The sequence below is a fragment of the Bacidia gigantensis genome (assembly GCF_019456465.1).
Source record: "Bacidia gigantensis strain McMullin 20006 chromosome Unknown contig_49, whole genome shotgun sequence".
Classification (NCBI taxonomy): Eukaryota; Fungi; Ascomycota; class Lecanoromycetes; order Lecanorales; family Ramalinaceae; genus Bacidia; species Bacidia gigantensis.
In genome coordinates, this window is record NW_025408612.1 from 790705 (window position 1) to 817810 (window position 27106).

At 48.6% G+C, this 27106-nt stretch overlaps 10 protein-coding genes across 10 annotated transcripts; 4 read left to right on the forward strand and 6 right to left on the reverse strand.

The window, feature by feature from the left end:
- Positions 1 to 161: 161 nt before the first annotated feature.
- Positions 162 to 1629, reverse strand: KY384_000276 (uncharacterized protein; the record flags this gene model as incomplete). Its single annotated transcript, XM_044808813.1, has 4 exons — positions 162 to 753; positions 804 to 1016; positions 1063 to 1499; positions 1552 to 1629. 4 exons carry the CDS (start codon positions 1627 to 1629, stop codon positions 162 to 164), a joined length of 1320 nt encoding a protein of 439 aa, XP_044665566.1.
- Positions 1630 to 1783: 154 nt separating this feature from the next.
- Positions 1784 to 2088, reverse strand: KY384_000277 (uncharacterized protein; the record flags this gene model as incomplete). The annotated part of the gene is made up of 2 exons (XM_044808814.1): positions 1784 to 2003; positions 2051 to 2088. 2 exons carry the CDS (start codon positions 2086 to 2088, stop codon positions 1784 to 1786), a joined length of 258 nt encoding a protein of 85 aa, XP_044665567.1.
- Positions 2089 to 2163: 75 nt separating this feature from the next.
- On the reverse strand, positions 2164 to 3614 carry KY384_000278 (uncharacterized protein; the record flags this gene model as incomplete). Its single annotated transcript, XM_044808815.1, has 5 exons — positions 2164 to 2417; positions 2465 to 2609; positions 2921 to 3300; positions 3368 to 3528; positions 3580 to 3614. The coding sequence occupies 5 exons, from the start codon at positions 3612 to 3614 to the stop codon at positions 2164 to 2166; spliced, it is 975 nt and encodes a 324-aa protein (XP_044665568.1).
- A 1483-nt stretch (positions 3615 to 5097) lies between these two features.
- On the forward strand, positions 5098 to 9430 carry KY384_000279 (uncharacterized protein; the record flags this gene model as incomplete). Its single annotated transcript, XM_044808816.1, has 4 exons — positions 5098 to 5254; positions 5331 to 8956; positions 9011 to 9199; positions 9254 to 9430. 4 exons carry the CDS (start codon positions 5098 to 5100, stop codon positions 9428 to 9430), a joined length of 4149 nt encoding a protein of 1382 aa, XP_044665569.1.
- Positions 9431 to 11023: 1593 nt separating this feature from the next.
- Positions 11024 to 12461, forward strand: KY384_000280 (uncharacterized protein; the record flags this gene model as incomplete). The annotated part of the gene is made up of 2 exons (XM_044808817.1): positions 11024 to 12226; positions 12339 to 12461. 2 exons carry the CDS (start codon positions 11024 to 11026, stop codon positions 12459 to 12461), a joined length of 1326 nt encoding a protein of 441 aa, XP_044665570.1.
- A 1192-nt stretch (positions 12462 to 13653) lies between these two features.
- KY384_000281 (uncharacterized protein) lies at positions 13654 to 18653 on the reverse strand (the record flags this gene model as incomplete). Its single annotated transcript, XM_044808818.1, is given in 4 exon segments — positions 13654 to 13832; positions 13924 to 14823; positions 14838 to 16400; positions 16445 to 18653. 4 exon segments carry the CDS (start codon positions 18651 to 18653, stop codon positions 13654 to 13656), a joined length of 4851 nt encoding a protein of 1616 aa, XP_044665571.1.
- A 727-nt stretch (positions 18654 to 19380) lies between these two features.
- Positions 19381 to 21606, forward strand: KY384_000282 (uncharacterized protein; the record flags this gene model as incomplete). Its single annotated transcript, XM_044808819.1, has 3 exons — positions 19381 to 19641; positions 19697 to 20403; positions 21150 to 21606. 3 exons carry the CDS (start codon positions 19381 to 19383, stop codon positions 21604 to 21606), a joined length of 1425 nt encoding a protein of 474 aa, XP_044665572.1.
- A 200-nt stretch (positions 21607 to 21806) lies between these two features.
- Positions 21807 to 23176, reverse strand: KY384_000283 (uncharacterized protein; the record flags this gene model as incomplete). Its single annotated transcript, XM_044808820.1, has 3 exons — positions 21807 to 22065; positions 22135 to 22511; positions 22805 to 23176. 3 exons carry the CDS (start codon positions 23174 to 23176, stop codon positions 21807 to 21809), a joined length of 1008 nt encoding a protein of 335 aa, XP_044665573.1.
- A 75-nt stretch (positions 23177 to 23251) lies between these two features.
- Positions 23252 to 23918, reverse strand: KY384_000284 (uncharacterized protein; the record flags this gene model as incomplete). The annotated part of the gene is made up of 3 exons (XM_044808821.1): positions 23252 to 23476; positions 23529 to 23628; positions 23854 to 23918. 3 exons carry the CDS (start codon positions 23916 to 23918, stop codon positions 23252 to 23254), a joined length of 390 nt encoding a protein of 129 aa, XP_044665574.1.
- Positions 23919 to 25319: 1401 nt separating this feature from the next.
- On the forward strand, positions 25320 to 26783 carry KY384_000285 (uncharacterized protein; the record flags this gene model as incomplete). Its single annotated transcript, XM_044808822.1, has 2 exons — positions 25320 to 25842; positions 26047 to 26783. The coding sequence occupies 2 exons, from the start codon at positions 25320 to 25322 to the stop codon at positions 26781 to 26783; spliced, it is 1260 nt and encodes a 419-aa protein (XP_044665575.1).
- Between the last annotated feature and the right edge of the window lie 323 nt (positions 26784 to 27106).

Here is a 27106-nt window from a genome sequence, read left to right on the forward strand (position 1 = left end):
TGCCATCTTCCGCTCTCGTCAAGGTCCATTGTACCCTGATATGAGGAGTTTATTGACTGCGGGCATCCAGAGAAATGTACATCATCAAACGAGTGTGTCCTATCAGGAGACTTAAAAGTCAACTATTTGAGCCATGCCGCCTTTCCACTCCAGCTTGTAATTCAGGCATATTGGTGTGCCTGTAGCCATTCTAAGACCAGCATTTCATCGCGCTCGCGATACCTTGCATTTGTTCGTACTTTATCTAGCACCTGTTGCAGACCTCTGTCATAGCCTTCCGTATTCTTATCTTTGAAAAAATCTGATATGCTCTGCTCCATCTCCTGACTTGCGTACTTGGAAAGAGTGGACTTGATATAGCGGTCCATAATGATCGGCCTTGCTGCCAGTTTGTTCGAAACCGTCTTCCACTCGCTCCGGAAATAATCCCACAGAACTCTCCTTCCTTTCGGATTCGAAGCCAGAGATATGGATCCAGTATGAACGTCTTGCGTCGCAACTTCATCAGAGAATTGGAAGTCCAGGAAGTCTTTAGCCAATTCCGCTGTGGGGACTTGGCCCATAGCTGTCAAGCAAACATCTTTACCGTCTATCGAGGTAGTCTGCGCATACTCATTTTTCAACGCTTTGTACTCAGAAGCGCCTCCGTTTTCGATGACAATACGGAAGACTGGAATCCTTAGACTTGGGTGAATTGCAGTCTTATCGCCGGAGACGTAAGCGGCGAATTGGCGTTGTGCCTCTTGAATCACTCTAGCATAAGATTTAGCAATCCAACCATCTCACACAGCGGAATATCATACTTTTGATGACCAGCACCGCCTACTACCCGAATTGCGAGAGCGCGAAGTTGACCTGTCAGATAGTCTTCGCCTTGAGCTTGTTTCCAACCAACCTTTTCCGCCACAGGAGAAAATAGTTGCTGCGTGAAGGCTTGCAAACCTCGCGTTACTGCTTCGTTCTCAGCAAAAGCAGAGCGAATAGTGGCCAAAGATCCCGCTATCTGTGCAAAAACCCTAATGAAGTCAGTCTACAGTATAGCGGTGGCATCCTGTGACATACGCTTTACTGCTTTCGTCTTGAAATTTCTCGACCAATGTTAACAGGCCGGCTGTTGTCCCAAGCCCAGCAACAGCCATGGCTTCAGCATCTGCAACTAGGCCAATACGATCTTCCACCGCAAGCTTAGACTTTTCCGCGCCAAGTTTTGCAAGACGTTCTGGCGGATAATTTGTTCTGTAGAACCCATTCTGGTAGCTGTTAAATTTATAGAATGACTCATCTACGTTGCGAAGTGTCTCTGCTTTAGTAGCAAGTTCCTGACTTGCTGGGGTAGCGTTGTTGGCAGTCTTAAGTCCCAGAGGAATCCACCACTGCGTTGTGTCTTCTTCAGGGTTTACATCACCTGCGGATAGGAACCGACTTTGTTGAACGCCAATTTGCCCTGGCTCCTCTGCAACTGTAACTACCGGAAAGCCAATTTTGGTGATCCACGCATCCTACTTTCGCGTTAGAAGCACATGATTGAACCCCAACATATGGGAAACATACCATAAAGGTTTTGACGTCCTTTCCAGACGCCTCGCTCAAAGCGGCCCAAAGATCGTTTGTTGTTGCATTGCCTGACATGATATTAATTGCAACTTCACCGAACAGGTCGACGCAGCAAACCGTATTCATGCCTTTTGAGATAGACAGCAATGCCACGTAAGAAGTCTTTGATACCAAGATGAGCTGTCAACATTCGAATGATGGAGCTTCCCTTGAGGTACTTTTATCTACGTCAGTCTGTTTTTTTGATCATATCTGCGGATGAAAATACACTGATGGCGTCAAATATTTGCTCTACTTCTAGAGCATCTTTGACTGGCACTTCCACGGCGTGCGACGAGCGTAGGCCGTCTAGATTTTGGGCAGTCTGCACTGCCTCCGTGACGAACTGAGACCATACTTGGAATTCAGGGAAGAAATTATCGATGGCATACCAGCCGACCCAAGTTGCACTGAACTTGTGAGGATGCAGGCATGAATCAATGCTGGAGATACTCACAAGCCCTCATTGAGCCATAACTCATTCCACCAGTCCATAGTGACAAGATTTCCGAACCATTGGTGGGCGAGCTCTTCGGGGCATCAGCCGTGAATACTGAACGGACAAATGGATTACTCGCCGTGTGCGACAACATAAGACACTCTATTCTTGTAGAATGCGTCGGACGTTTCTGGATCATACAAGATAGCAGTGGTTCGATAAGTAATCAAGCCCCAGTTCTGCAACGGATTATTCACTTGTCGCTGTACATTGTTTGCAGAAGAACGTACCTCCATTGCACCGTGGGAGAATTCATGGACAGCGACTAAGTCGATCTTTGGTAAAGGATATTCTAATTCAAAGATATCGGAATAGAAATCGACCACTGGACGCCTTATCAGTACCTGAGCGTATTCATGCTGAAAGGCTCACCTTTTGCGCACACATCTGCCCCAAATTGGCCTTGCTTTTCATGACCAGGGGTAGTGTAGACTCTCACAGGCAACTTTTCCCCGTTGTAGCTCCGACTTGTCCTTGTTTCTACGTACTTGAGATCTGCAACAACCCACGCCAATAACTAGAGTCCTGAAGATTAGCGTCCAGCAGTTCAACAGTTCATCATGGATGGCAGGGGTTTGACCTAAAGCAAGTAGAGATAACTAGGCTAAAGGAGGTTTATCGGCTTTCTCGGCTTGTTTAAGCAGCGAACGTACGAATCGCACTGCTAGAAATTCTCTTTGGGCTGAAGTTCTTTGGGCGAGATTCTTAGGCAGACACGAGAGGATTGGGCTCGAAGCTACTGTTGAAGAAATTGTTGCTGACAACAAAGCAATGGTAAATCAAACCTACATAGGTACTCATTCTTGGTGTCCTTTGGAAAGAGACAACCTTCTGGCCAGGTTTGCTAGATGACTTCGATTCCTTTTCAGGCATGTTGCTCAGGGCTATTTGGTCATTCGGAAGCTCGATGCTTACGTCGAACGAGGCTTTCAGATTTGGCTCGTCAAAGCAAGGGAAAGCCCTTCTAGCATCACATGATTCGAACTGTGTGCTGAACATGAGATGATGCTCTCCTTCCTTGGGGACAGATTTGGCAGGCTGATCTTTAGGCTTATACTTCGATCGATAAAAGCCAGCCATGTCGCTGTTCATGATTCCAGTATACTCAATCTGGAGAACGGAATTTTTGGATTCTTGGATGACCTCAGGAAACTCAAGAGTAGCTCGCTGACGCTTCTCATCGTATGTGATCTCGGATGCCTTTTGACCTAAATACAGAGTCAGACAGTACCTACAAATTCCTGGGTCCTTTGCAATGATATTGGCCTTAATTACCGGACACTTGCGCCGTTCTCAGTTTCAGTTTATGAGCATTGATGATGATGCTTTTCGTCGGTGACTTGACACCTATGTCAATTCTAACAGTACCTGCAAAGCTGAACTCTCCACCAAGCTCTAGGTCGTATATGTCTAGCTTATAATGTAGAGGTTTTAGTCTAAAAGGCTCTCAACATTTGTTCTATGAAACAAGCAGGCAGGATACACACATGGGAGGTAGGACGTCTCTATCGAGAGCAGCCATGGTCGAATGATGTCTGCACAGAGTTTTTAGACTAGAGTTCTGTCGTAAGATGCGGTTTGATGCATCAAATCCAGATTTTCTTTCGAGGCGGCTCAAACGTTTATGGGGTTGTAAGGCAGCTGGTGTAATAAGACGGAGGTGCGTGCAAACGCCCCGCCTGATCCCAATTCTTAGTAAGCTGCCGACAATCAATGACATGAAAGTCAAGCTAATATTCAGGAAGAAGATTGAACGGCACAATCAAGGAAGCTATCAGGCCTTGTTGCTGCCCCGGGGTTGATAGGGTATTTGTGGTTAAAAGGTAGACCGAGGCACAAGAGGTCCTGACCTTCACACCCTGCCTAAAATTGCTATTTTTGGGGCATCGAGAAAGAATCCGTTATAAACTGATCTGTCTAAATTCCAAGCTAATAGGCATTTCAATGAGGTGAAGCCCCCAACGCCTTTCAATACCTTCGCTATGCCTAATAATCATGACACTGTACCAACTCAATGTTCGCCTTCATCACAAACGCACCGGCACATTCACACATGGCAGCTTGAATTCCCATTCCGAGAGGGTTCGTAGCCATCCAATGCCCATTCCACTCCACTCTAATTTGCCTTGCATGTTCCATTTGGCGCTATCAAGAGCAGCATTTGCAAGTAGAGCGGCTGTCTCATTGAATGCTGCGGCTAGCAGTGTAGCTTCTGTATTGAAATCGCCCGTTGTGATTGTTGAGCTGTGGTTCAACGATCTTGACGCCCCGGGGGGAAAAAGGATCGAGCTTGGTAAGGGAGAGGCGAAAAGACGGGGCTCGAACCAATTGCCACGAAGGTCAAAGAAGCAAGAGCTTGCCCATGAACAGGAATACCAGAAAAGAACGATAAGTAGGGCGGAACAGTAGAGGCAAGGTCGTTGAAGGAGGAACGTGAGGACGAAGAAGGATATCACGAAGCTATGACAATCAGCGGTCTTCGGGTTATCAGACTCAAATGATGTGATATCGACATACTAGGGACTGGCATTTAGAGGAAAGAAAAGAAGGGCTGGTAGCCAACTACCGGAAATTGTCAGCTTAGCTACCATTATTGGACAGACTCGCAGTTTTCGGTGCAAGGTGATGAATCTCACCTCCTTAAGCAGAACATGATGAGGATGGCAAAGGCATACAATCAGTGATTGATTCCACATGAACCCATGCTTCAATATTATTCTCGAATCGTTGATGTGGTCAAACGAATGCTTCACTTGAAGATGTTTAATGGCAAGGGATGTAAGAGCTGAGAGAGACCCTCGACCACCAGGACTGGCTGTTCTCTCTTCAGGCACCATTGCGTAATTTTCCCGCGCCAAAAAGTGGTGCGATCTCCGGGTCAGAGCTTTTAGTTCTAGCTTAGGTTGGTGACACACCAGCTTAGCGCACCAGCATAATCTCTACTGATTTTACCTTCATTAGAAGTTGCATCTATCTCCACTCTCTCCCTGGTGTTCCGACAAAGCATGACCGCCTCAGGCACAGACCCCCGCCTGGAAGGCTTGTTCGCCAGTCTCAATCAGTCCTCCAAATCTAGCCCACAACAAGCTGCTGCAGGTCTGACGCAGCAGCGCAATGCCCGTGCTTTTGACGGAGCTGCACCCTCGCGGAGCTCTAACCAAGGTAAGCCTACATCAACAACGTGCTTGACACGTCTATTGCATCACCGTCGCTTTCATATCATACTGACCTAACACAGCACATGCAAACTCACACGCCGACGCACAGTCAAATCTCTTAGGTCTCCTCAACTTTGGTGGGTCAGCCACGCCGACCCAGCGAAGTTCGCAACAAGCCGCAACAGCTGATGCTACGAGACCTCCGCACACTTCTACTAGCACCCACAGTGTTCACGGTAGGGGTATCTCAGCTTCAGATTTAGTGGCCTCCATCAGAGGTGGAGGTAGCGGATCTGGGTCGAAGCCGCCCACACCGGCGCAATCAATGCCGCGCTCATCTTCACAAAGCCATCAGGAATCGCTTTTGAGGCTTCTCAATCAGACAGCAGTGAATGCAGAGGAGCAAAGACGCTCAACTCCTACGTTGAAAGAGCGAAGCCCAGCGCGAGATACCCCCTCGCCCGCTCACAACTCGCCTTCTGTGCGTGTGTTTGGCAGTAAAGAGAACACGCCAACTCCTTTCCACCCTGAGTCTCTCGCCAAGTCACCGTCAGCTGCGACAAATGCACCGATGTTCACTTATGTCAATCCTTTCGAGCAGCTTGCGGATTCGTCTCCGTTGAATACGCAGTCCCGTCAGAAGTCGAATGGAATTTCCCAAAAGCGCCAAGCAAAATCACCTTCACCGGTTGCTGCACAGAGACCAGCTCACAAGAAACTTACCACTACCGGAAACGAAGTCATGCAGAGCATTGAATCACCCCAGCCCGAGCGCGCCAAAGATGGCCGCACCCAAGTAGAAGCTCTGATGGACATTGGAGCGCCCAGCAAAGATGTAGAGACAGTTGCTGAGGCTCTAAATGAGGTAGGTGACCAAGTGCACAAACAAATGGAACATGCTTTGGCGGAAGCGGAAAAGAAGGAGCCACAGACCAAAGAAGAACTACCAAAGGATACTTTGAATGACTCTAACACTGCTGCAACCAATGATGGAAAGCTCAACAATGGCGATAACTCTAGTCCTCCGACCTGGGTACATCGAGATGTTCCTTCTTACCAGTTTCCAATGAAGCCCTTCGTTTCTATTGAGATTGTGAAAAAGTCCGTCGGTTTATCGGTCAACGGAGAATCAATTGTGAATATTGCTCGCTTCAAGAAAGAATTTGACCAGATTGACCGAACATTAGCAGCAGCAACGAGAGATTTTATCGTCTATGGGATGCCTAGGAATGGAGGTATAAGAGTGATACATCAAGACAATGGTCTTTCCAGGATGCTATTTCCGAATACCCAGGATCGTGTCTTCAATGTTGTAGTATCCACAGTGTATGACGGTCCTGGGTACCAGAGAGTCATTGCCACTGGAATTAGTGGGACTGTTTACTGGGCAACTATTGGGGAACCTGGTAAAGACCTCTCGCTCGCCGACATGGAGTCTGGGGCGGTCATCTTCCCTCCGAGCGCTGCTGGTTCGGAATCAGCTACAAGCGGTCAACTCAAGACTCGAGCAAAGAAGAGTAGTCGCCATCCAGAATTCTTCGGTATTGGCCGCGGCAAGTCCATACAGATCGTCTTTCCATCTCATGCTCGTGACTCTGCCTTTTTTGGGGACTCATCAACCATCGATACTGAAAAATACTTTGCTGATCGGAGCCTGAAGGTAACAACCGGCAAGGCCGGCAAAGACTTCGCCTTCAGCGAAGATGACACGACAATTGCGACACTTGATAAGGCTGGTAAGCTTAGGGTCTGGGACATCAGTGAACTAGTAGACCCAAATAACTCATACGCGGGCAAACTTGCTGGCATTGAAGTCAAGACTCCGCTTTTGACTTACTCAACCACGCATTCTGCTGAAAAATCTTGGCCTACTTCGGTCCATTTTGTTGACAAGATTCGCGCGTACATCAAGGGTATCGCTCAGCGCTTCATAATCGTTGGCATGAAACAAAATCATATACTTCAGCTTTGGGATCTATGTCTTGGCAAAGCTGTGCAGGAACTGAGCTTTCCCCACTCAAATGAGGCCGATGCTATCTGCAGTGTGGTTTACCATCCCAACTCAGGCATTATCGCCGTAGGTCATCCTACGCGCAACTCTATCTACTTGATCCATCTCTCTTCACCGAGATATAACCTACCACCTATGTCACAGGCTAAATTTGTCCAACGACTTGCTACTAAGGACTCCACTCTTCCACGTGCTGAAGCTACAGCCATTATGAGCGGCCTACGCGAATATTCGCTCGCTGATATCGGTCAGCTTCGAAGCCTGGAAATTACACCACCTGCAGTAGACGCTGCGAAAAGGGCCGAAGATGAGGGAGACTCCCAATTGTTCGAGCTTTATGTCATGCACTCGAAGGGTGTTACCTGTCTCGGCTTTGAGAAGGAGGATCTTGGCTGGTCGGCAGACAGCAAAGCGCTGCTTCCGGTGGACGCAGAGCAAGAAGGCTTCATCAAAGTCAAAGACCTTCGAGAGCCCTTGGGATCATCTCTTGATTCATCTTACTCTCACGGCGATTCGGCGTCTTCTATGAAAACTGGACCAAAATCGACTCTCAAAGAAACGGAGAAGCTTAGCAAGACTACCCCTACGGGCTCCTCAAAGACAAGTGAGAAATCAGAAAAGAAAAAAGCGAAGCAAGCCTCCACAGCTGAATCAAATATAAAGCCTGTGGTGGTTGAACCAACCAGTGAAGAACATCGAGCTCCTTCGCCACCTCCAAAAGCTTTGGTCATCCGTCAACAGGAGGAGGAGAAGCAAGCTTCGCATGATGCGGGAGATGTTTCTGTCGCCCCTATATTAGACCGTCAGACTAAAACGTCTTCTGACATAGAGCCCATCAGCCTCGGAATCTCTAGTGAGCTGCTTGATAAAGAAATGCGCAAGATTGAACTCGGAGTTTCCGCAGAATTTGATAAGTCGTTTCAACGCGAATTGGACGCTCTGCATCGACGCCTTGACAATGACAGGCAGGTGCAAACGGCCGCAGCAGGCGCTAATCAAGAAGCAATCCTGCGCTTGGTCTCAAAGCAGTTGGGCGACAACGTGGAGAAGTCACTTACAACAATTGTGACGCGGGCTATCAAAGACTCGGTGATTCCGTCAATTTCAACCCTGACTGCCAACAATATCGAGAAGAACATACCTTCCGTAATTGATCAAAAATTGCGGCACGTCCTTCCATCTGTGCTTAGCTCAGTAGTACCTGAAGCTCTTACTCGTATGGTCCAGTCCGACGCCCATTATCGTGCAGTTTCGGAGCAGATTACTAGGAATGTGACTGGCATTGTAGAGAAAGAGTTCATGGGCACTCTCCAGAGGTCGGTCATCCCTAGCTTTCAGAACCTCGCTGTCAATGCTGCGCAAAAGATCGGCCAAGATACGGAAAATCGGGTTCGCAGCCAGTTACAGCAAGCCGAAGTACAACGCCGCGAAGATGCTGGGAAGATTGATCAGCTTGCGAACTCTGTTCGTGTGCTTTCTGAAACTATTCACCAGATGGCGGAGGCTCAGTCAGACTTTCAGTCGGAAATCTTGCGGCTGGGGCAAAAATCTCTTCAAGACGGCATGGCCCTAGTCCGCCGCGACTCCCCAACCCCAAGTGAGTCTGCATCTTTGCGTGTGACACCGGAGCAGCAGGAGGCCGAGGCTGTAGCCTCTGCAATGCAAAAAGGTAATTACGAGGAGGCCACGATCATGGTAAGCAGTTCCCATCTTTCACCCTCAGAACGCTCTCTCTGACGCCATCTGTAGTGGCTTCAATCAAGCCAGCAAACGGCACTCTTCGATCAAACCTTCGTTAGCTACAATGCAGGGTACTTGCGCCGCATCTCCCCCCTTGTCGTTCTTTCGGTCGGAGCAGCTGTCACGTCGTCCTTCACGACCAGCCTTAAGGAACGTCTTGCATGGGTTGATGTTGTCCTGTCTTGCCTTGATCCCCATGTACGTATGATTTAGTCTGAAATCGATGGAAGCAGCTAACAGGTCGTCCTTTAGCAACCTGAGATCCAGCAAGTCTTACGCAAGGTCTTGGACGTAATCAGCCAGCGTCTTCAAACGGCCTACATTGAGATTGCAGAGGAGCAACCGAACAACACGTCACTTCGTCTTATTGCCAAGCTGACGAGGCAGTCACGAGAATTGATGAATCTAACTCCGCTACCTGCTGAATGAGGAAGATCAATGCTGCCTCATATCCTGCCGAATCAATGCTGAGAAGCTTTGACAACACCGCAACTTGGTTTTGCGGAGAATCGTGACATCAATCAACCAGTTCGATGACTCGCGGAGGAAATCCCTTCGTTGGCAAATGACAGCATGTGCTCACTGGAGAGGAAGAGTCTTCATACACAAGCTTGTCATGAAAAATCTGATCATCACAAGTCTCCTGAAAATGGAGGCTGTTCATTCAGAGCATCCACACTTGCTTAGGAAAGGGAGAGAAGAATATTGAAGGAGAAGTGAGCAGCTATTTCCTGCTGCTCTGTCTCTACACATTTGGCTATGGCATTGGCGGCATCGTACCGTAAAAGGTTCAACGTTGGCTGGCATAACATGGCCCTCCTTGTCAATAACGTGCTGTGATGTTCTTTCCCAAGTGCTTGCTATACATGCCTCATGCTGTGTAGTCACAGATACATCTTTGTCCATAGACTGACTATTTCAATCCCAATTCATCCATTTAATAGAAGCTCCCTTTTGCGCTAATCATGTCTTCGTTTCGCTCTTTTCTGGTACCCTCCTGCTGGTGTAGGCATGAGAAAAGATCTGCTTCGGCCTCAAATGCACTGGCGTCTCTTGGGGCGGGGTGCCTGGTATCTCCTTCTTAAGATTCTGCCTCATACTGTCAATATTGCGTCTGAATATGAACATAAAACATACCAGCTTGTCGAAAACACATTTGTTCAAGAACTGCTCCGGTCTTCTACAGTCCCATAATTGCTGGTTGTTCTGCTCCAAACACTCGTAATGTTCTTGAAACTCCTTTAGGCAACTTCGATTTACATCATCGATTCTGTGTGTCCACCCTCACATTAGCACCGCTCAATCTGACCGCAGCCATTTTCGCGTTCTGCATCTTGAATGGATACACGCACACACTCTTGGCACATCTCGTCACCTTCCTCCCCTCCTTCATACAGTCAAACTCCCCTCTCCCCCGAGCCTCCGTCTTGCATTGCATATAGTCGTCATTGTAGGCTTTGCAGCGATCGCCGATAAAGAAGCTCGCGCTTAGTAGGGGTGCAGAAGAGGCGCCACATTCTTTCACTGGAGGAATGTCAGAGGGGAGAGGGGTCGTGTCGATGAGGACATGTTGATTGAATCTGGGCGGTGCTTAGCGGAGTCAGGTGGGCAATTGAGGAAGGAAGAGATACCTAGGCTCTCGGGTGGACATTGCAAAGAGGTATGTGGCTGTCAGTGCTAGGGAGGAGACGATACAATATGTAGCAGAGTGCGGTGGTGAGGTCGGAGCTGCTGTCGCAGGTGAGCTCTGATTGGCTGGCGCTGAATCGCGGATAGGAATTTTGGTTCCTGAATTGCAGGACGAACAATTATTTAGGCAAACAGAGGACTTACAGACAGGCGCAAAACCGCTGTGTTGATCGACTCAGTGCAGTACAGCTCACCTTTCAAGCAACCCTATGACTTTCTACTATACCTGAACGAATTGTCCAGTCAGTGATGCGCGCCGCCGACGCGCCTCTGCCCATCCTTCACGTGGGCTTCCACCTTCTCAGCTCTACAGCATAGGTACCCCGGACTGCCATGTCATCAATATTTTCTCAGCATCTGTCCGGGCAGCAGAACACAGGAACTGGTCTCTTTGGCTCAACGGACACGACTCAGAATAAATCGAATCTTTTTGGCTCACTGAATACAAACAATACTACGCAGCAGGGTGGAGGACTCTTTGGATCTACGACATCACAGCCAGCGCAGACTGGAGGCCTATTTGGTAGCACACCATCTCAGCCAGCGCAGGGAGGTGGTCTGTTTGGAAGCACGACAAGCCAGCCTGCCGCAGGAGGAGGCTTGTTCGGGAGCACTTCGCAACCACAACAGGGTGGAGGATTATTCGGGAGTACGCAGCCAGCAAAGACGGGCAGTGGTATCTTCGGTCAGCCTCAAGTTCAGCAAGGGCTGTTTGGAAGTCTGGGAAGCACAGCATATCAGCCGCCGCCGCAAGGGAGCGGTATCTTCCGCAGCTTTGGACAACCTGCGCAACAGGCACAACAAACACAGCAACAAGGCAGCGTTCTCGGTCAACCCCAAAGCCAGTCACGGCTATTCCAAGATTCACAGATAGCTCCTCGTCAAAAGTCAGTAACAGACCAAATCGAGCTCGCCTACGCAAAATGGAATCCACAATCTCCACATACGCCCTTTCAAACCTACCTTTATAATGCCGTCGCCCCTGAGAGTGCTCCCTTCTACGGCCCTGGCCCTCAGGATGACGAGGTGAAATGGGAGGAAGCTCTTGCCAAGAAACCTTCTCCGGGCGCTGTCCCCGTCGCTGCTCGTGGCTTCGAGGAACTTTCCTTCCGTATGAAGAGCCAGTACCAGAACCTCAACGTACTGCAAGGGCGTCTCCATGAGATCAATGAAGGTTTGAACGCGCTGCTGCAGAAACATGACCTGGATCTCTCGATTCGTACGGCAGAGTGTAAGCGGAAGCATTTGGTGCTGAGTCGGCAGTGTCTGAGTTTGGCGGCTAAGACGCAGATGTTGAGGAATAGGGGTTACGCCATGGATGCTGCGGAGGAAGAACTAAGGAAGAAATTATTGCTGCTCGAAAGGACGGCCTTTGATCCAGCTCTGAGCGGGAAGGGAGAAGAGATATGGGCACGGATGGTCAGCGTGAGGGAGCGGGGGCGGCAGTTACAGCAGGTTTACGAGAAAGCGGGACGGGGATTGACGGAAGCGAAGAGCGGAGGGATTGACGAAGAAGTGATGAAGAGGGCGAAGAAGGTATGTGTTGTTCTTTTGCTGATATCATCTTACACGCCCTCCCTACAGCACACACCCTCCACACCCACCCAAAGAGAACGGTCTGTGAATATCTGTGTGCTGACTTGAACAGATTCTAGAAGATTACAATTCCCAGCTAGAGCACCTTACCAAGGAGCTGGCTTCGATCGAGAAGGATTGGAAGGAGTATGAGCAGCAAGAGAAGCCAACAAGGTTTTTGCTGAATGGCAGATGAACGTGATCGACGACAGGCGCGACGTTGCATAGACTAAAAGCGGACATTTGTTTGAGCGGAAAGTTGGTTGTAATGTAGATAAGACGCTGCTGTTCCTAGGATATGCTCTGTGAATGGCTTCAAGACCGGGGTATCATTCCAGCCCTGTCATTGTCCCTTAACACCAAAACATGCTATGTGTAGCTCTTTGCAGACGCCAGACCAAGCATTCTTGTCTTTAGACCAAGTTCTTCACGTAGTCAATCGCGAACGGACCTAGAAGCCAAAATGTCAATCACGACGTCGCTTTCAATCTTGAGGCTGAATGAGCATACTGAGGTACAGCAAGATGCATCCCGCGATGACTTGTTTAATGGTCTGATTTGATACTTCCTCCGCTTTCTAAATATCATCGTCACCATGAGTGACTGCGTGTTCAGACAGAGAAACCATGCACATACCCTGATTTCTTGAGCACTTTGCTGGGGCTCGCCTTGGTCCTTGTCAGTACGCTTGTGCGAGCCATCTGTGGGTCTCTGGCACTCAGCAATCATGATTGTTCGTGCGTACCTTGAAACATGGCGTCTATTATCTATGGGTCACGAAATCTGTGGGTAGGCTGTATGCAAGGAGGTGCTTGGAAGGAAGCCGCCAAATGATGCAAATTTATACGGGGAGCGAAAGTGCTTTTTTGCTCAAAATCAGAAATGGCATTTCCCGCCAAGGTGATACCGGCACTGGACTTTAGGGAGCAATTAGAGGGATGCAAGCCCTGGGGCATGCCTGTAAGCTGATCTTCAATGCTAGGCATTGCCGCTTATCCCCTACTACTTTATAGGATTGGCGTTGGCTATGTTCAGGGCTTTACCAAATATGAAAAAATGCTTTCCCAAGTAGTATACTTGATTATACACAGCTCCTGTATCAAGGCGGATAGATTGAAATAACTCACATCTCAAATGGCGGTCTCTATCACGCCTTCTCAGCAAACAATCTCTTGTTTGAATGCATTCAGCCACCTGATTTCGTTGCTAGTGGACCACAAGTTCAGAATTTTTCATCGAACTTCCTATTGGTATTAGGGCCTGGGCCATCTTCAAGCCGGGCTATATACAGCTCCTGCGTGGAGATGCTAGACGTTCTCCTCGCACACGCTCTTCACGACTACTGGCGGGGCGTAGGGCGTCAGAACTCGGTTGGTGGTTAAGTTTAATCACGAGCCGGTCCCATTGACGAGCTTCTCCCCTACCTCCTTCGAGGTTTCTTCCGCCTGCTGATTCCATTTGAAGGGCATTTGGGGGTCGAGACCAAAATTTGTGCGCAACTTCATCTTCTCACTTAGGCCAATGATTGGAAAGACGCGTCCGTTGAAATCTTCGAAGACGTGGTCGTCTAATCGATCAGTGTCAGTTAGAAAAGGAGCCTGTTGTTGGTTGGTCGAGGGTTGAAACCAAATGGGCTGGCATTGAAAGAAAGCGCTTACCGATCCTAACACCATTTCTTGTAAAGAAGATTCTTTTTGCCTCAACTTCCAATCCACAGCCCACCGTGTCGCCTGGTCCGTAATGCTTATCAAAGCTGGACGGCCACTTCTTCCGATTTGAAGCACAAATTGCTCCATCATCAGCATGATAGGCCCATGACTGCACATTCGGAGCAACTGGTTTTGGAGGCCATCCAGGAAACTCGACCAATTTGGCGGATGCAGTTGCAAAACCCATGGCGATTTCCGGCTCGTCTTCATTCCCCTGAGTCTGAGAGTCTGTCCTACTGGTCAGCAAGTGAAGATCAAGGGGCATGATGCCGTTCTTACCAATCGATTTCCCGGTTTTGGCGTCTAATATTTCTATCTCATAGTAGTAGGCTGTCAGACCAGCAGGCACCGGGTGATCGGCTAATATACACATTCTCGGGGACTCTTCGTGGTTGACGCCCCTGCCATCGTCCTCTAATGTTGTGATCTTTGCGTCGCCTTCAACGGTCCACTGAGTTGGTCGCAACGCTCGCTTTGCTAATGACCCCCTGATAAATGCTGCCGCTTCAAAGTGGTCAAATTGCGAGGCTAGCTGACTCGGTGTCCATCCATAAGCATCCGGTAGGTCTAGATTGACACCTGCATTTGCCAGCTTTCCCAGCACCTGAACGCTTCCATGAATGGCTGCTGTGGTCAGCAAAAGTTTATTACCCTTTGCTTCGTCTGTGCAGGCATCAATGAGGCGAACCATGGCGTTCTCGTAACGATTGGACCCTATGACAGCCCATCTATCCAGGCAAATCTCGAGGCTTGTCATCCCTTTACCATCGACACCATCCCGAAGCAATACATTTGCACCGTGCTGGAGGAGGATCTCAATGACTTCCCCCGTCCGTGCGACGCGGCTGTCTGTAGAGGAGTACGCCGCTTTCGGTCGTCGCGCTTGTCAATCCATACCTTCTCCTCGGGTGCCATCTGCTCTAGGATGCCTGATACAATCTGTAGATAGCCGCGGCCTGCCGCTTCGCGAAGCGTTGTGCGACCACGTTTGGTACAAACATTAATATCGTGAAAAGCCGATCGGCGTCTCATCTGTTCATTGAACAGTAATTCAGCCGTCTCCTGATGGACATCCTCCGGAATGAACCCTCTTCGCCCCAGGCAGGCCAAGAAGAGAGGACTCCTATTGTGTTTGTCTCTTCGATTTGGGTCAGACCCATGCTTCAAGAGCAACTCCACAGTCTCTTTATGGCCAGCATGAGCCGCGCCATGAAGTGCTGTTTGTCCACATCTGCTATCGTCGTCGATGTCTGTCACTTGCTCAATAATGGCTTCAACAGCATCGTTCTCACCCCAGCGAGCTGCTTCGTAAAGAGGGCGCTCGGACTGTTTATCATCGATATTGACATTAGCCCCACGTGCAAGGAACGCCCTAAGAAGGTCGATCGGGACTTTTGGGCGAGAGAGTAGCCTGTGTAAAGGCGTCTCACCGTCGCCGTCTTCGACATTGATATCTGCACGATTATTGGCGTCTAGAGGATTGTCCAGCAGAAGGTACAACACCTCCGGATCAGCTCCATCCAAAGCAAAATAGTGCATTACATTTTGATTCTGCGAATTTGTCAGAGAATTTGAAGCGCCACTACGAAGCAGTTCTTTGACACATTCAGGGTCAGCCCCGTTGTACAGCCAATGATGGAACGCCGGCATGACCCAGGATTCCTGTTCACCGTCAACATTAGGGTCGCCACCATTTTGTAGGAACAGGCGTAATATCGCAGCTTGACTCGGTTTCGGGGCTTGAGTGATCAAGTGTAATGCGCTCCAGCCATCGGGTGTGAGGCCCATCACCTTTGCCCCCCTATCAAGGAGCATCTGTGTTACACTCATAAGTCCATGGCATGCAGCAAAGTGAAGTGGCTCCCATTTTTCACACGAGTAATTTACCCAGTCTAATTTCCAAGCTTCAAAAGCTAGGGTCCCGTCCAGGAAGAAGCGTTCAAGTTCTTTCAAGAGCTCTTGCCATTCTGGGCTAGATTTTCTTTCGTCGGGCGACCAGAGACGCTCAGCTTCCTGTATGTTGTAGTACCAACTTGTAATCTCGTATCTTCTTGAAGTCCACCAGTCAGAATTATCGTCCCAGTCATCGTTGTCAGCTTGGTCGAAGTCTTCATTATCACCTTCTTGATCCGAGAATTGGGAGTCATCGTCACTTACTTCGTTCGGTGAGGAGGTAGCAGCTTCCCGGATTTCCAAAAGTGCTTCCTGTTGCTCGTTTTTCGAGTCGGAATCGCCAGCTTGGGCTACATTGAGCTGGTTTGACTCAGTCGTAGAAGCTAAGTTCTGCGGCGAACCCGCGGTCTCTAAATTTACGTCCGAGACCGTATCCTTGTTAGCAGTCTTCTCTTTCACGACCCGGGATCTAGCTTCGTCGAGCGAATCGGCAAAGAATCGGACATGGAACGTATTAGAATTGAGGTGTTTCACTGACACTGTTAGTCAAAGCCATGGATAGCTTGAGCAGACTTACTGCAAGTGATGGCAAGTGCTAAGTGTGCATGTCTTTCATCTACCGGTAGCGCATCGACCGTATGCGTATTCTGCCTGCATTTCAAGCACATCGATCGCTCTGCGTCTTCCGCGTGTGCCTTATTCGGTTTCGGACGGCAAAACTCGCGAATTGCCTCAGGATCAGTGAGTTCGACTTGGTTATTTTCGCGCACATTCAAGAATGGCCCTCCAGCTTTCAGTATCTGTTTGCGGTAAAGCTCCAAATTCACTTGTGTCTTGTCCGGATCATCAGTCGTGCTGTCATTTAAGTACATCCGCGAGTATATTTCCATTATTTCGTCTATCCGGAGTTGTCTTTCCGCAACAAATGTCACGCTCAAAGCCAAGCGAAGTAGATCGTAATAATTTGGAGCAAGCTGACGTAGATGCTGGTGATATGTCTCGTTGACATTTTCTGGTAGAGACTGCAGCCATGTTGTGACTGGGCGTTGGAAGGGAGTGTGCAGAAAAGGGAGGGCTACTTGTTTGACATATCTGATTCGATGCCCTGTCTTCTGAGTAATTACAGCTTCAATTTCGCTCCTTTCGTCTGATGATAGGCCAGGCAGGATTTCCAATCCTCTGCTAATGATCAATCTGATGTCATCCAAATTGTGATCGGCCATTGTTATCTGAGTCGTCTCATCCCCCAATTTCAGGCGGATTGGGCTTGATGGTCGACATAGAAGGAGGATACGGACATGAATATCCGGCTCTTGCCTTAATTTGACTAGATTCTCAGCAAATTTTGCTTGGTCTTCGTCAAGAAGATCGTCTACGCCGTCAATAATCACCACTATCCGCTTTTTAAGCGATTCAACAAGGCTAGGGTATACGTCTAAGAAATCTAAAGTGGTTTGCCCACCGGCAACCCCACTTAGAATTGGTTTCTCAGTAGTACTAGGACCCGGATTATCTCTGCCTTTGGATTTCTTTGGATGGCTGAAGAGAATGTTGCAGCGCTGCAGGAGTAAATCATCATCCACATCATCCAGAGCGTGCTCGTATATCTGACGCAAAAGGGTGTTTTCCATTCGTTTGAGGGCTTTCTCTATGTCACCGGTAGACTTGATATCCTGCGATATGTACTGCACCAAGGTGTTTTTGTCTTTGCTATTGCTGAGTTCGTTGCGGAGCGTCTCATACACGAAAGCACCTAGGACTGATTTGCCGGAGCTTGTCTCGCCTCTTATGCAGAGTATGGAGCTCTTGGAAGCATCTTGCCAAGAGGTATAGCAAGCTGCATCTTTGATCCAAGTGCAAGTGCCCTCTTCACGGGCTTTGACGTGTGTGCTCAGGGTCGCGCTACCTGCGTCTAGCCATGGTGTCAAACGCTGCATGTTCTTGTCATACTCCAAGACCGCGAGTTCGCCATGGGTAGGCGCTCTATTGGCTGTTTTGATTTCACTCAGAATTTCCTTCATTTCTGTCGATGACCGCTGGTGAAATTCAAATACATCACGCATGGTTTTTTGCATGCCAACAAGCTCGCCTGAGACATCCCCTAAGCTATCGCTCGTCTTTTGCTGGAAAGCTGCTTCCGAGTATTGGATGACTTTAGCCTTCTGGGCTTGAAGCGCGGTTGTCTTGCCCTCAAATTGTCTGTTCGATGCACCGACCACATCCTTCAAAGCATGCCCGATCTTCGCACGCTTGCCACCAGATAGATACTTTCTGACAGCGTAGGAAAAGTCTAAGATGGATATGTAGACTTCAAGAATGCTTTTGGAAAGCTCGTGAAAAATGCTCCCATCCCCCTTCCCCCTTCGATCCTGGAAAACCTCATCATAAGTCCGTACGAGGACCATCATCTCTGAAATATCGTGCAAGGCGACATTGAAAGTGCCGTAGAGATTGTAGTCGTTCTGAATCGCGCTGAGTACCTTTTCAACTGCAAACCAGACAACCCCAACCGACTCAGGCGCGGCTATCATAGCCACATTACCAAAGGTCGTGATTTGATTAAGATTCTCCATGATCCTACGTATCCATTTGCCGGAGACGCCTTTTCCGCGGCTTTCATTCATTCCATATTTGCGGTCGCTATCTTCACGAAGCGTAGCAACGCCTCGGCGGGCATCATCGACGGAAGCCTTGTCCTGCAAAAACTTCTCGATGGCCAAGGGATCTTCGGGCACACTTCGTAGCTGCTGCACAAATTGGTCGCGCGCTTCATTCCAAAGACTCATCATGTCACACACTAGTCGTAAACATAGCAATATAGACTATCAGGGCGAGCAGGAACCGCGATATATACCACCTGCCGTTACATAAACATGTATAATATATGAATATAGAAGCAAATGCACAGAGAAAGGGAACGTTCACGAAAATATATACAAGTATAATGGCGTTTGCAGCTTTGGTTGTTGAGTCAGTCAGGCCTCCCACTTTCGAGGCACGACCCGCTTCAGCCCTGAAATGCACTTTCCCTAAGTGCTTTCGTCGCCTACCAAACAGTTTCCCGGGGAGGTCTACCACTAGTTCTAGCTTCAAGCGGCCCAACAGGAATTAGGGGAAACTAGATTATACAATATTCTACCAGACTATTATACACTGCCTGTAATCTACAGAAACTAGATCAAAGAATGCAAGGTTAGTCAAGTATCCCTTTTTAATATGTCATAGCATACAAAAGTCTTGAAAAAGCCTACAAGGAATGACATAGCGTGTTCCCTCTACGCTGCGCTTCGCGTGCCTCATGCATTGCATAATCATGCATAGGGTTACAGCCGCGCTTTGCTCTTGGAGCCGTAGGTTTATGCTGTCAGCTGATGAGCCTTCGCACAAAATCTGCTTCAATCGTTGTCACCTTACAATCATTCGCCTCCGTCTCGCTTTCCATTGGAAGTGCAGCTGTTGGTGGCCGAATTTGGGCAATTCGACATTAGCATGTTCCCCTGTTACTGAGCCATAATGGGAAAAATTGGTGTCTTTCCGGCTGCTGGTGCCCTTGGCTCATGTATCTATCGACATCTCCTACAGCTCGTAGACGCCAAAGAAGTCGTACTGGTATCACGTTATCCAGAAAAGACGCCTTCGCAGTATGTTCAAGCCGGTGTCACTAGACGGACCGCGGACTATGATAAGTTGGGAACTTTGGGCAATGCGTTCGACGATGTCTCGCATCTAATCCTGATCTCATATCCGGGCCTTGAGATTGAGTCCCGTAACAAGGTATGACGATGCTGAAAGGACCCTTCCGAACAGTTTCCCTAAACCACCACGTTAGGTGCATAGAGACGCCGTCGATGCTGCTATTCAGTCTGGTGTGAGCAACGTTTTCTACACGTCCTTCGCACTCGGTGGCGAGAGCTCCACCACTTCTGTATCCGACTGTATGGCATCGCATTTGACAACGGAGGCATACTTCAAGTCTCTCCCAGCAGTCCCGAACGGGAAGAATGATTTTTTCTGGACATCGATTCGGGTTGCTCTCTATTCTGAGTCCTATTACCTTTACACAGCATTCCTAAATCTGAAGAATCCGGGGGACGTTATTAGAATACCACACGATGGATCTGGTCCAGGTATTCCATGGGCCAAGACCGACGAGCTTGGCGAAGCCATAGCCACAGTCGTCCACAGACACTGGGCCGGTGATGCAGATATCGTCTCCGAATACAATGATCAAGTTGTCCTACTGACTGGGCCAAAAGCGTACAGCCTGTCCGAATCGATCAACATCATCGGGGCCGCGCTAAATACGGCGATTACCATCGAAGAGATCGATATCGAAAAATATGTGGACGATCCTATCGTCCAAACCTGTCTTGCACCTTACGCGGCGAAAGACGCACCTAGGAAATGGGCGAGCACTTTTGAGGCTATCAAACGTGGTGAGGCCGCTGAGACATCTACGCGGCTTGAGAAGATCTTGGGAAGGCAGCCGGAAGACTATGAGACGACGATAAAGAATTTAGTACGAGGAGCTCGGGGGTAACAGTCTGATGCATAAGATCAACTTTCATGTCGCTTGCCTGTACAATGTCTTTCACAATGCTTTACGTGGACGGAAGTCCAAAGGAGTTCGTGAAACATAGGCGGATGCGCAAGTCACAAAAGCATCGGACTGTCTGTTCCAAACTCTAGGTCAGGATATTTTACCTTTTTGTTGGCATACTTTACTTGCTCTGGTACAAGAGACAGTGGTCTATCTCCTAGGACCTGGACAATCTGCCTTATGAAGATGCTGGAGACAATCACCAACAATTTCACATAATTATAGTTTGCGCACGTATGAGCCCCGTCATGTCTCTCTTTTCGGATGCAAGCAGCGTCGGATATCCGAGTCTCTCGTATTTATAGGTCAATGGCGATGTTAAAGAGCTCGAGTGTCTCCGCTGTTATGCAGGCACGTCTTGAAGGTTGCGCATAAGCTTCCACAACTCTTTCTCTGGTAGGTGCGATTCCAGTCGATTCTTTTCTTTTAGAAGCATGTGGACACTTCATTATGCAGCCTTGTCGTGCTTCACCCTGAATTTGAGTCTTCTCTCACTAGGGTCAACTTTGCCACGTGCGGAAGATAGTGTCAATGCCCGTCAGTAAGTCTTCCATTCATTCGAGCAAAGCTTTGACAGTAGACTGTGTACCTAAATCGAGGCGTCGAGCAGGATCACGAGGACATTGGCGGCTAGGAGTGCGCCGCAACTGAGCAGCTCAATTCGTACGAATACCACCATTAGTGATGACCCGCCGGAAGGATATGAATGCAAAGGCGATATTCCTGCTCTAGGTATCCACTATGCGGTCGAGTTCGACGCTTATACTACAAATCACATCTCCAAACGTCAAATGAATCTCGCAATTAACGAGGTTGAGGGCAATTGGAATGCCCATGTGCTAGCAGCCGGGTTACATCAGCAGGACCCACTCCCTGGACCCAACCGACAGTGGGACCACACGACCCAGCGACCTCCATTGAGGTTTGAGATGCATGAGGAGCAATACGCGGAACAGACGATGAAAGTTTGGATGGTTACGGAGTCATTGGAATGTATCCGAGAATTTGTGGGGCTCTGGGACCAGAACGTCCCTGGGTTCGATCTGGCCATTGAAACGTATCATGAAGCGGGAGTTTACTTTCACGAGGCAGATGGCAACGTCACGTTGCTAGACTTGCCGGTAGTACTCGTGGAGTGAGAGGTGTCGGCGCTCGTTGACCATACATGAGCTAAATTGTGTTGACATGCCGTTGACATAGTAGAAGACTTTATCTCGCATTTTGAGACGAAAAAGATGTATATTTACCCCCTTTCAAATCGACACTCTTATCTCATTAGTAGTCCATCCTCATCTCCTGCTTCCTACTATTGCAACCAACAAATGCAGCTCCAGACACCTTATATGATCGGGTTGTAGAAATTGAATCTACCATTTGGATCATATTTTCGTTTCAATGCCCTTAATCGCTTCAACCGCCATGGCTCGTGCCCATACAGCATTTCTGGTGTTTCGTCACTGCTCGCATAGTTCACGTAGGTATTCAGAGGACGTCCTGGTGTGTCGCCAGCGTGAAGCAATGTACGCGCTTGGTGTCCATATTGAACTGCTATGTTCTCCAATTCGGGCCGATTCGGTGGCCAGACGGCGCCAAGGGACCTTTGCTAGATTTAGTAGTTGCTTGATAAGGCAGGATTTCTTCGCAGAAAGTACAGGAGCGCCACTTACGCAAGCAGGATGTCGTCGCGATGGGCATAAGCCGTGCTATCAGGGTCAACGGCTCTCACACCTTGCTGCGGATATCCTTCGAGCTGGACTATCGAATTATTGAATGCTGGATTCTCAGCTATCATTGTGGAGAAGAGTTCGTAGAGGGCACGTGTAGTGCGGATATTGAAGGTTTGCAGCCCCACAGGAAACAGCTTCCAGCTGCTTAAAGGCTGGCATGGAGGGTCTTCCAAGCCGGCACCGGCAGCGTGGGCTGCCTCAGTGTATGGGACGGTTGTGTTCGTTGTGATGACTGGATCAATTGCGTAGAAAGGAGCCAGGATTGGCGCAGCACTGCTTGCAGAGCCGCCATACTCAAGGGTGAAGATAATTACTGGCTACCAAAATCGTGTTAGCTGCCCAAAGCTAAACAGTGATCAACGTGCAAAAACCGCTGTAAGTCTGCTCTATTTAACAGAACTGGCAACTTTGATCTTTCGTGGGGAGCAATTGCCACGCCATTGGACTAATTAATGGAGAGCTTTGAATAGATGTCAACTTAGAATCGTGACACTTTCATCCGGATAAATTGTCACTTCGAAAAGGACTTCGCGGTAGAGGCGCTATGAAAAGACAGGGCAGTCAAAGAGAATGGAATTGATCCAGTGGATACGAAATTAGGCAGACATACCTCGCTGGGGCTGATCTCAGGGTTTACAGCGAAGAGAGTGTAGGTAGTGGCCTCTTTTGGCTGTGTTCCATTAGCACCGAAGACATTGAGCACCTCAATTAGTGCCTCAAGCTTATCAGCTCGAAAAACGAGTGTCGCGAAAAACCATTTAGAATTGGGGTTGTCAAAAATCTTCTGCTGGAACCGAGTGACGATGCCAAAGTTGTGACCAGCGCCCCGCATGCCCCAGAAGAGCTCTGGATGAGAGGAGGCAGACACTGTGATCTTCGAGCCGTCCGCAATGACAACATCCATCTCCAGTATGTTGTCAAGGACCAAGCCAAAGTATCCCTGGTAGCGGCCAAAGCCCCCACCAAGACCAGGACCCATCATGCCGGTGCAAGCACATGCCCCGGAAGCTGCTCTCATTAGGAACCTCCATCATTTTCTGCAGTATGGTAGGGCAGATCACTTACTAGCTACCTTACCCCGCTCAAATAGATATCTCACGACTTGGTCCTGAAACACGCCACCACCCATAGAGGCTGATTGACCATCTTCGGCGACCTCAATGCTGTCCAAGTTGCGAATGTAGATTGAGATACCTCCGTCGACTGCAGAGAGACCGGCTGCGTCGCCGTGACCTCGATTGACAGCCAAGAATGGGATATGAAACCTATTTGCGAAGTGCACCTGAACAATATATTATTATGAGACCGTATGATGGGTATGAAATGGGACGCACAGTGGCTACTACATCTTTGTCCACTGCAGGCACGACTACAACTGAGAAATTAGAGTTCGAATTTGCGGCCCATCGCTCTGTGAGATTCGAGAAATCCGGACTGCTTGGAAAGTGAAGGGAAGCATATCTGCTTAATCGTGATCCAAGCTCATGCTGAATGGTCTCCACACTAGGGCGCAATGGAGTGAAATGGTCAGAGCGTCGCCTAAAATCATCTGGAATGGCAGTTGCTGAGAGAGTAAGTCTTAGCAGGAGAGCAACGGCAAAGCAGATTGCCTGCATAATAAATTCGATGGATCCAAGCCTGTGTGCTTCGAAATCTCACTCATCAAATAAAGGGATGACGCGCGTGCTGAACCAATTTATATTGGTAGGGTCAGGGTCTGGCATCGTCGGGAAGCGTTCCCTCATCAGGGCGGGGATCTAGACTTGAGTTCGAATTCTAGATGAGGATCTAAGACATTAGTTGCCAGCCTTCATTGTAAAGTAAACAAGTCAAACCTGCACCGAGCGTATCCGTTACAAAAGCTAAGGTAGTCAGAAATAGATAGAAGGCACGTGTAAATGAGATGAAGATGTTTAGGTAATGCACTGTTTTGTAAGAAAGAAAATGCACAGCAAATATGTCAGTCTTCTTCTCAGTGAGCGGAAATATTTCGCATCTCTCTGATGCACTGCATGCTTTAATTCACGGAACAGCATCTGTTAGATTTTTGAGTCCTGGCCTCGACCGTCAGATGCAAATCTACCCAAATATTGGACGAAATTCCTGCTTGACTCGTCAATCGCAGCCATAAGAAGGCACGAAGCTAGGAGATAGGCTGAAAGTCCGGCATGTCGTTCAGCCCAAAGAGTTTTAATTGGCTGAACATTCTACCAATATAGGTCGCATTAGCTTAAGGTTTACAACAGTATCTCGCAAGCTTATATTTTCCTTGCAGATGAATTGGCATACGTTTGTGACCGTCCTTTGTAGAGCAACAAAGGGGATTATTGTGCGTGAGTTGGCTAAGATGCAGAATCACGCCGTTGGGTCCATTTGCGCCTCCTCCTCCTCCTCCTCTTGCAACTACTACTAATACCCACCGTATTGAAACCCCGAATAATAAGGTGCCCTTCATTCGTTGAACATCCCGCCCAAGCTTTCTGGAAGGTTTACGCCACCGCTGTCCGCCGTGCATATAACAGATGTAGCAGTGATTTTACATTATTAAGCGTTGTCTCTAACGACTTGCGGATATGTTAGAGGTTCATGCTAGAACGTTGGAGATATTTGCCCATCGGAGATTCTCGGTGAAAGGCCACTAGAGCTGTAATAAGAGACGGATCTCGTGAGTTGGTTATCACGGAAGAAGGGCCATTTCACAACCGAGTTCACGAAGCGAGGTGGGCTACGTGGCTGAAGCAACTGGGAACGCGTCTGGCTAATGGCTTGTTGTATTGCCAGCTGGCTATAGCAGAGATCACTCTCATTACTTTTTTTGAGGTGTTTTCGGGTGGGAGAAGGCCTCGACAACAGTCTGCGTAGCACAGAACGTATGATCACCTCTGTTGGTTGATTTCATAATTCTGAACAGCTTACAAGCCAGAAATTGCTTGCAGAATGTTCTAAAAGAAGAACTATATTGTAGGAAACATTTGAGGTTGTCCGGGAAGTACTTGCATCTGCGAGCCCCGCTGGAGTTCGCGCTAGTGAGACTGCCAAGAGATGTCATTCCCTTTGTCGTGCGACGTTCACTCTCAATACCCATCTTCTTCGTGATCTTTTATTCTGTGCGATCAACAATCGTTATGTCCTCACCAGACCTTTCCTTGTCGCCTACCCCAGATTTGCCAGACGCTGACCATAATGACGCAACCGAGCATCCACTAGAAGATTTACAAGACGATCCTACAGTCCAAGCGGCCGATCCAGATGCGACCAAAGACGATGACAACTCAGATAATGAATCAATTCTCTCGGATGTAGATGAAGCTCAATTCGAGAACTTCGACCCTAATCAAATTACTATTGAAGAGCGTCCGGCTGTTGCAGTAGACGAAGACAATGCCAAGCTTCTTGGTCGACACAAGCGAAAGCGCGTCGAAGGCGAAAGTGAACGCAAGAAAAAGAAAAAGGAAGGACGAAGAGAGAAGCCAAAGAAGCTGAGAAAGAAGAAGGACAGTGATGATGATTTCAGTGGTGGGGAGGAGATAGAAGGCAAACGGGCACGGAAGAAGAAGTCATTTGTTGAAGGAGATAATAGAAAGGAGAGACCAAAGGTCGAGAAAAGGAGAGTTGAAGAAGATGAGGAAAATCTTGACCCAGAAGAGCGTGAGTCAAACCACCCACAAACTTGAGAATCGCAGCAAGGCTCACACTTGGAACAGGGAGGAGACGTGCACTTGACAGGGCAATGGATGCTGCACTCAAAAATCCGACAAAACGGCGACGAAGAGCTGGCGACATTGTATGTCAAACTGTTGCGCTAATCGATATCCATTCTAACGAAGGGCTAGGATCTTAATAGCATGGCAGATGAGGAAATCGCTACTATGCGTAAACGCATGGAAGAAGCCGCGGAAGCGGACGTACTTGCCCGACAGGCAAATCCACCTCGACCTGCTATGCATAAGCTGAAAATGCTTCCGGAAGTCACTGCACTGTTGAACCGTAACAGCAGAGACGTTGAAGCTGCTATTGTCGACCCTGAAAATAATCTTCTGCTGTCTGTCCGTTACTTCCTGGAACCCCTCACCGATGGCTCATTACCTGCGTACAACATCCAGCGCGAGATATTCTCCGCTTTAGCCAAGCTACCTATCGACAAAGAGAGTCTGATTAGTAGTGGACTCGGTAAGGTGGTTGCCTTCTACACAAAGTCGAAGAAGCCAGAGATCAGCATCAAACGCGCTGCTGAGCGCTTGGTCGGTGAATGGTCTCGTCCCATTCTCAAACGTAGTGATGACTACCGCCAACGTGTCCTTGCTGAGGCATCCTATGACCCAACCAGTACGCGGAAGGCAGGCGGTAATTCTCAGATAAGCACCCAGGAAGCGGCGGCGATCGTCAAAGCAAGAGGCTATATGGCGCCAGGTGTAAAATCAAACAGGGCTCGTGCAGAGATCGAGAATAAGACCTATACTGTTGTTCCTAAGAGTACACAAATCGCTGGGGGTGCTTTTGCAAGGCCGCTAGGCGCAAGTGGTGAAGATGCATTCAGGAGGATGAAGATGAGGCAGCAGATGGCATCAGGCCAAAAGAAGGCTCGATAATCTATATGCTGGTTGGACGGATGTCTAGCATTGCTCGATCTCATTACGACTCAGGGCGTAGAAATTTCTGTGGCGGACCCTCGAGAACAAGGCTTAAACAGTGAAAGCTTGCATAGCGTGTATAGCTTGCAGTCTTCAATCTAGGGGCAAAGGACTTCAGGACACTGCAATATTGTTGGTGTTTAGACTTCACTCTCACGTTCCCGGCAACCCAGCAATCCCATTGTCCACTGGTCAAATGGCCCAAATGTCATGACTACTGGAAAGACGCGTCTTAAGGAGTGAGGACGAGAGGGTAAGTATGACTCGGGCAGCAGAAGAAT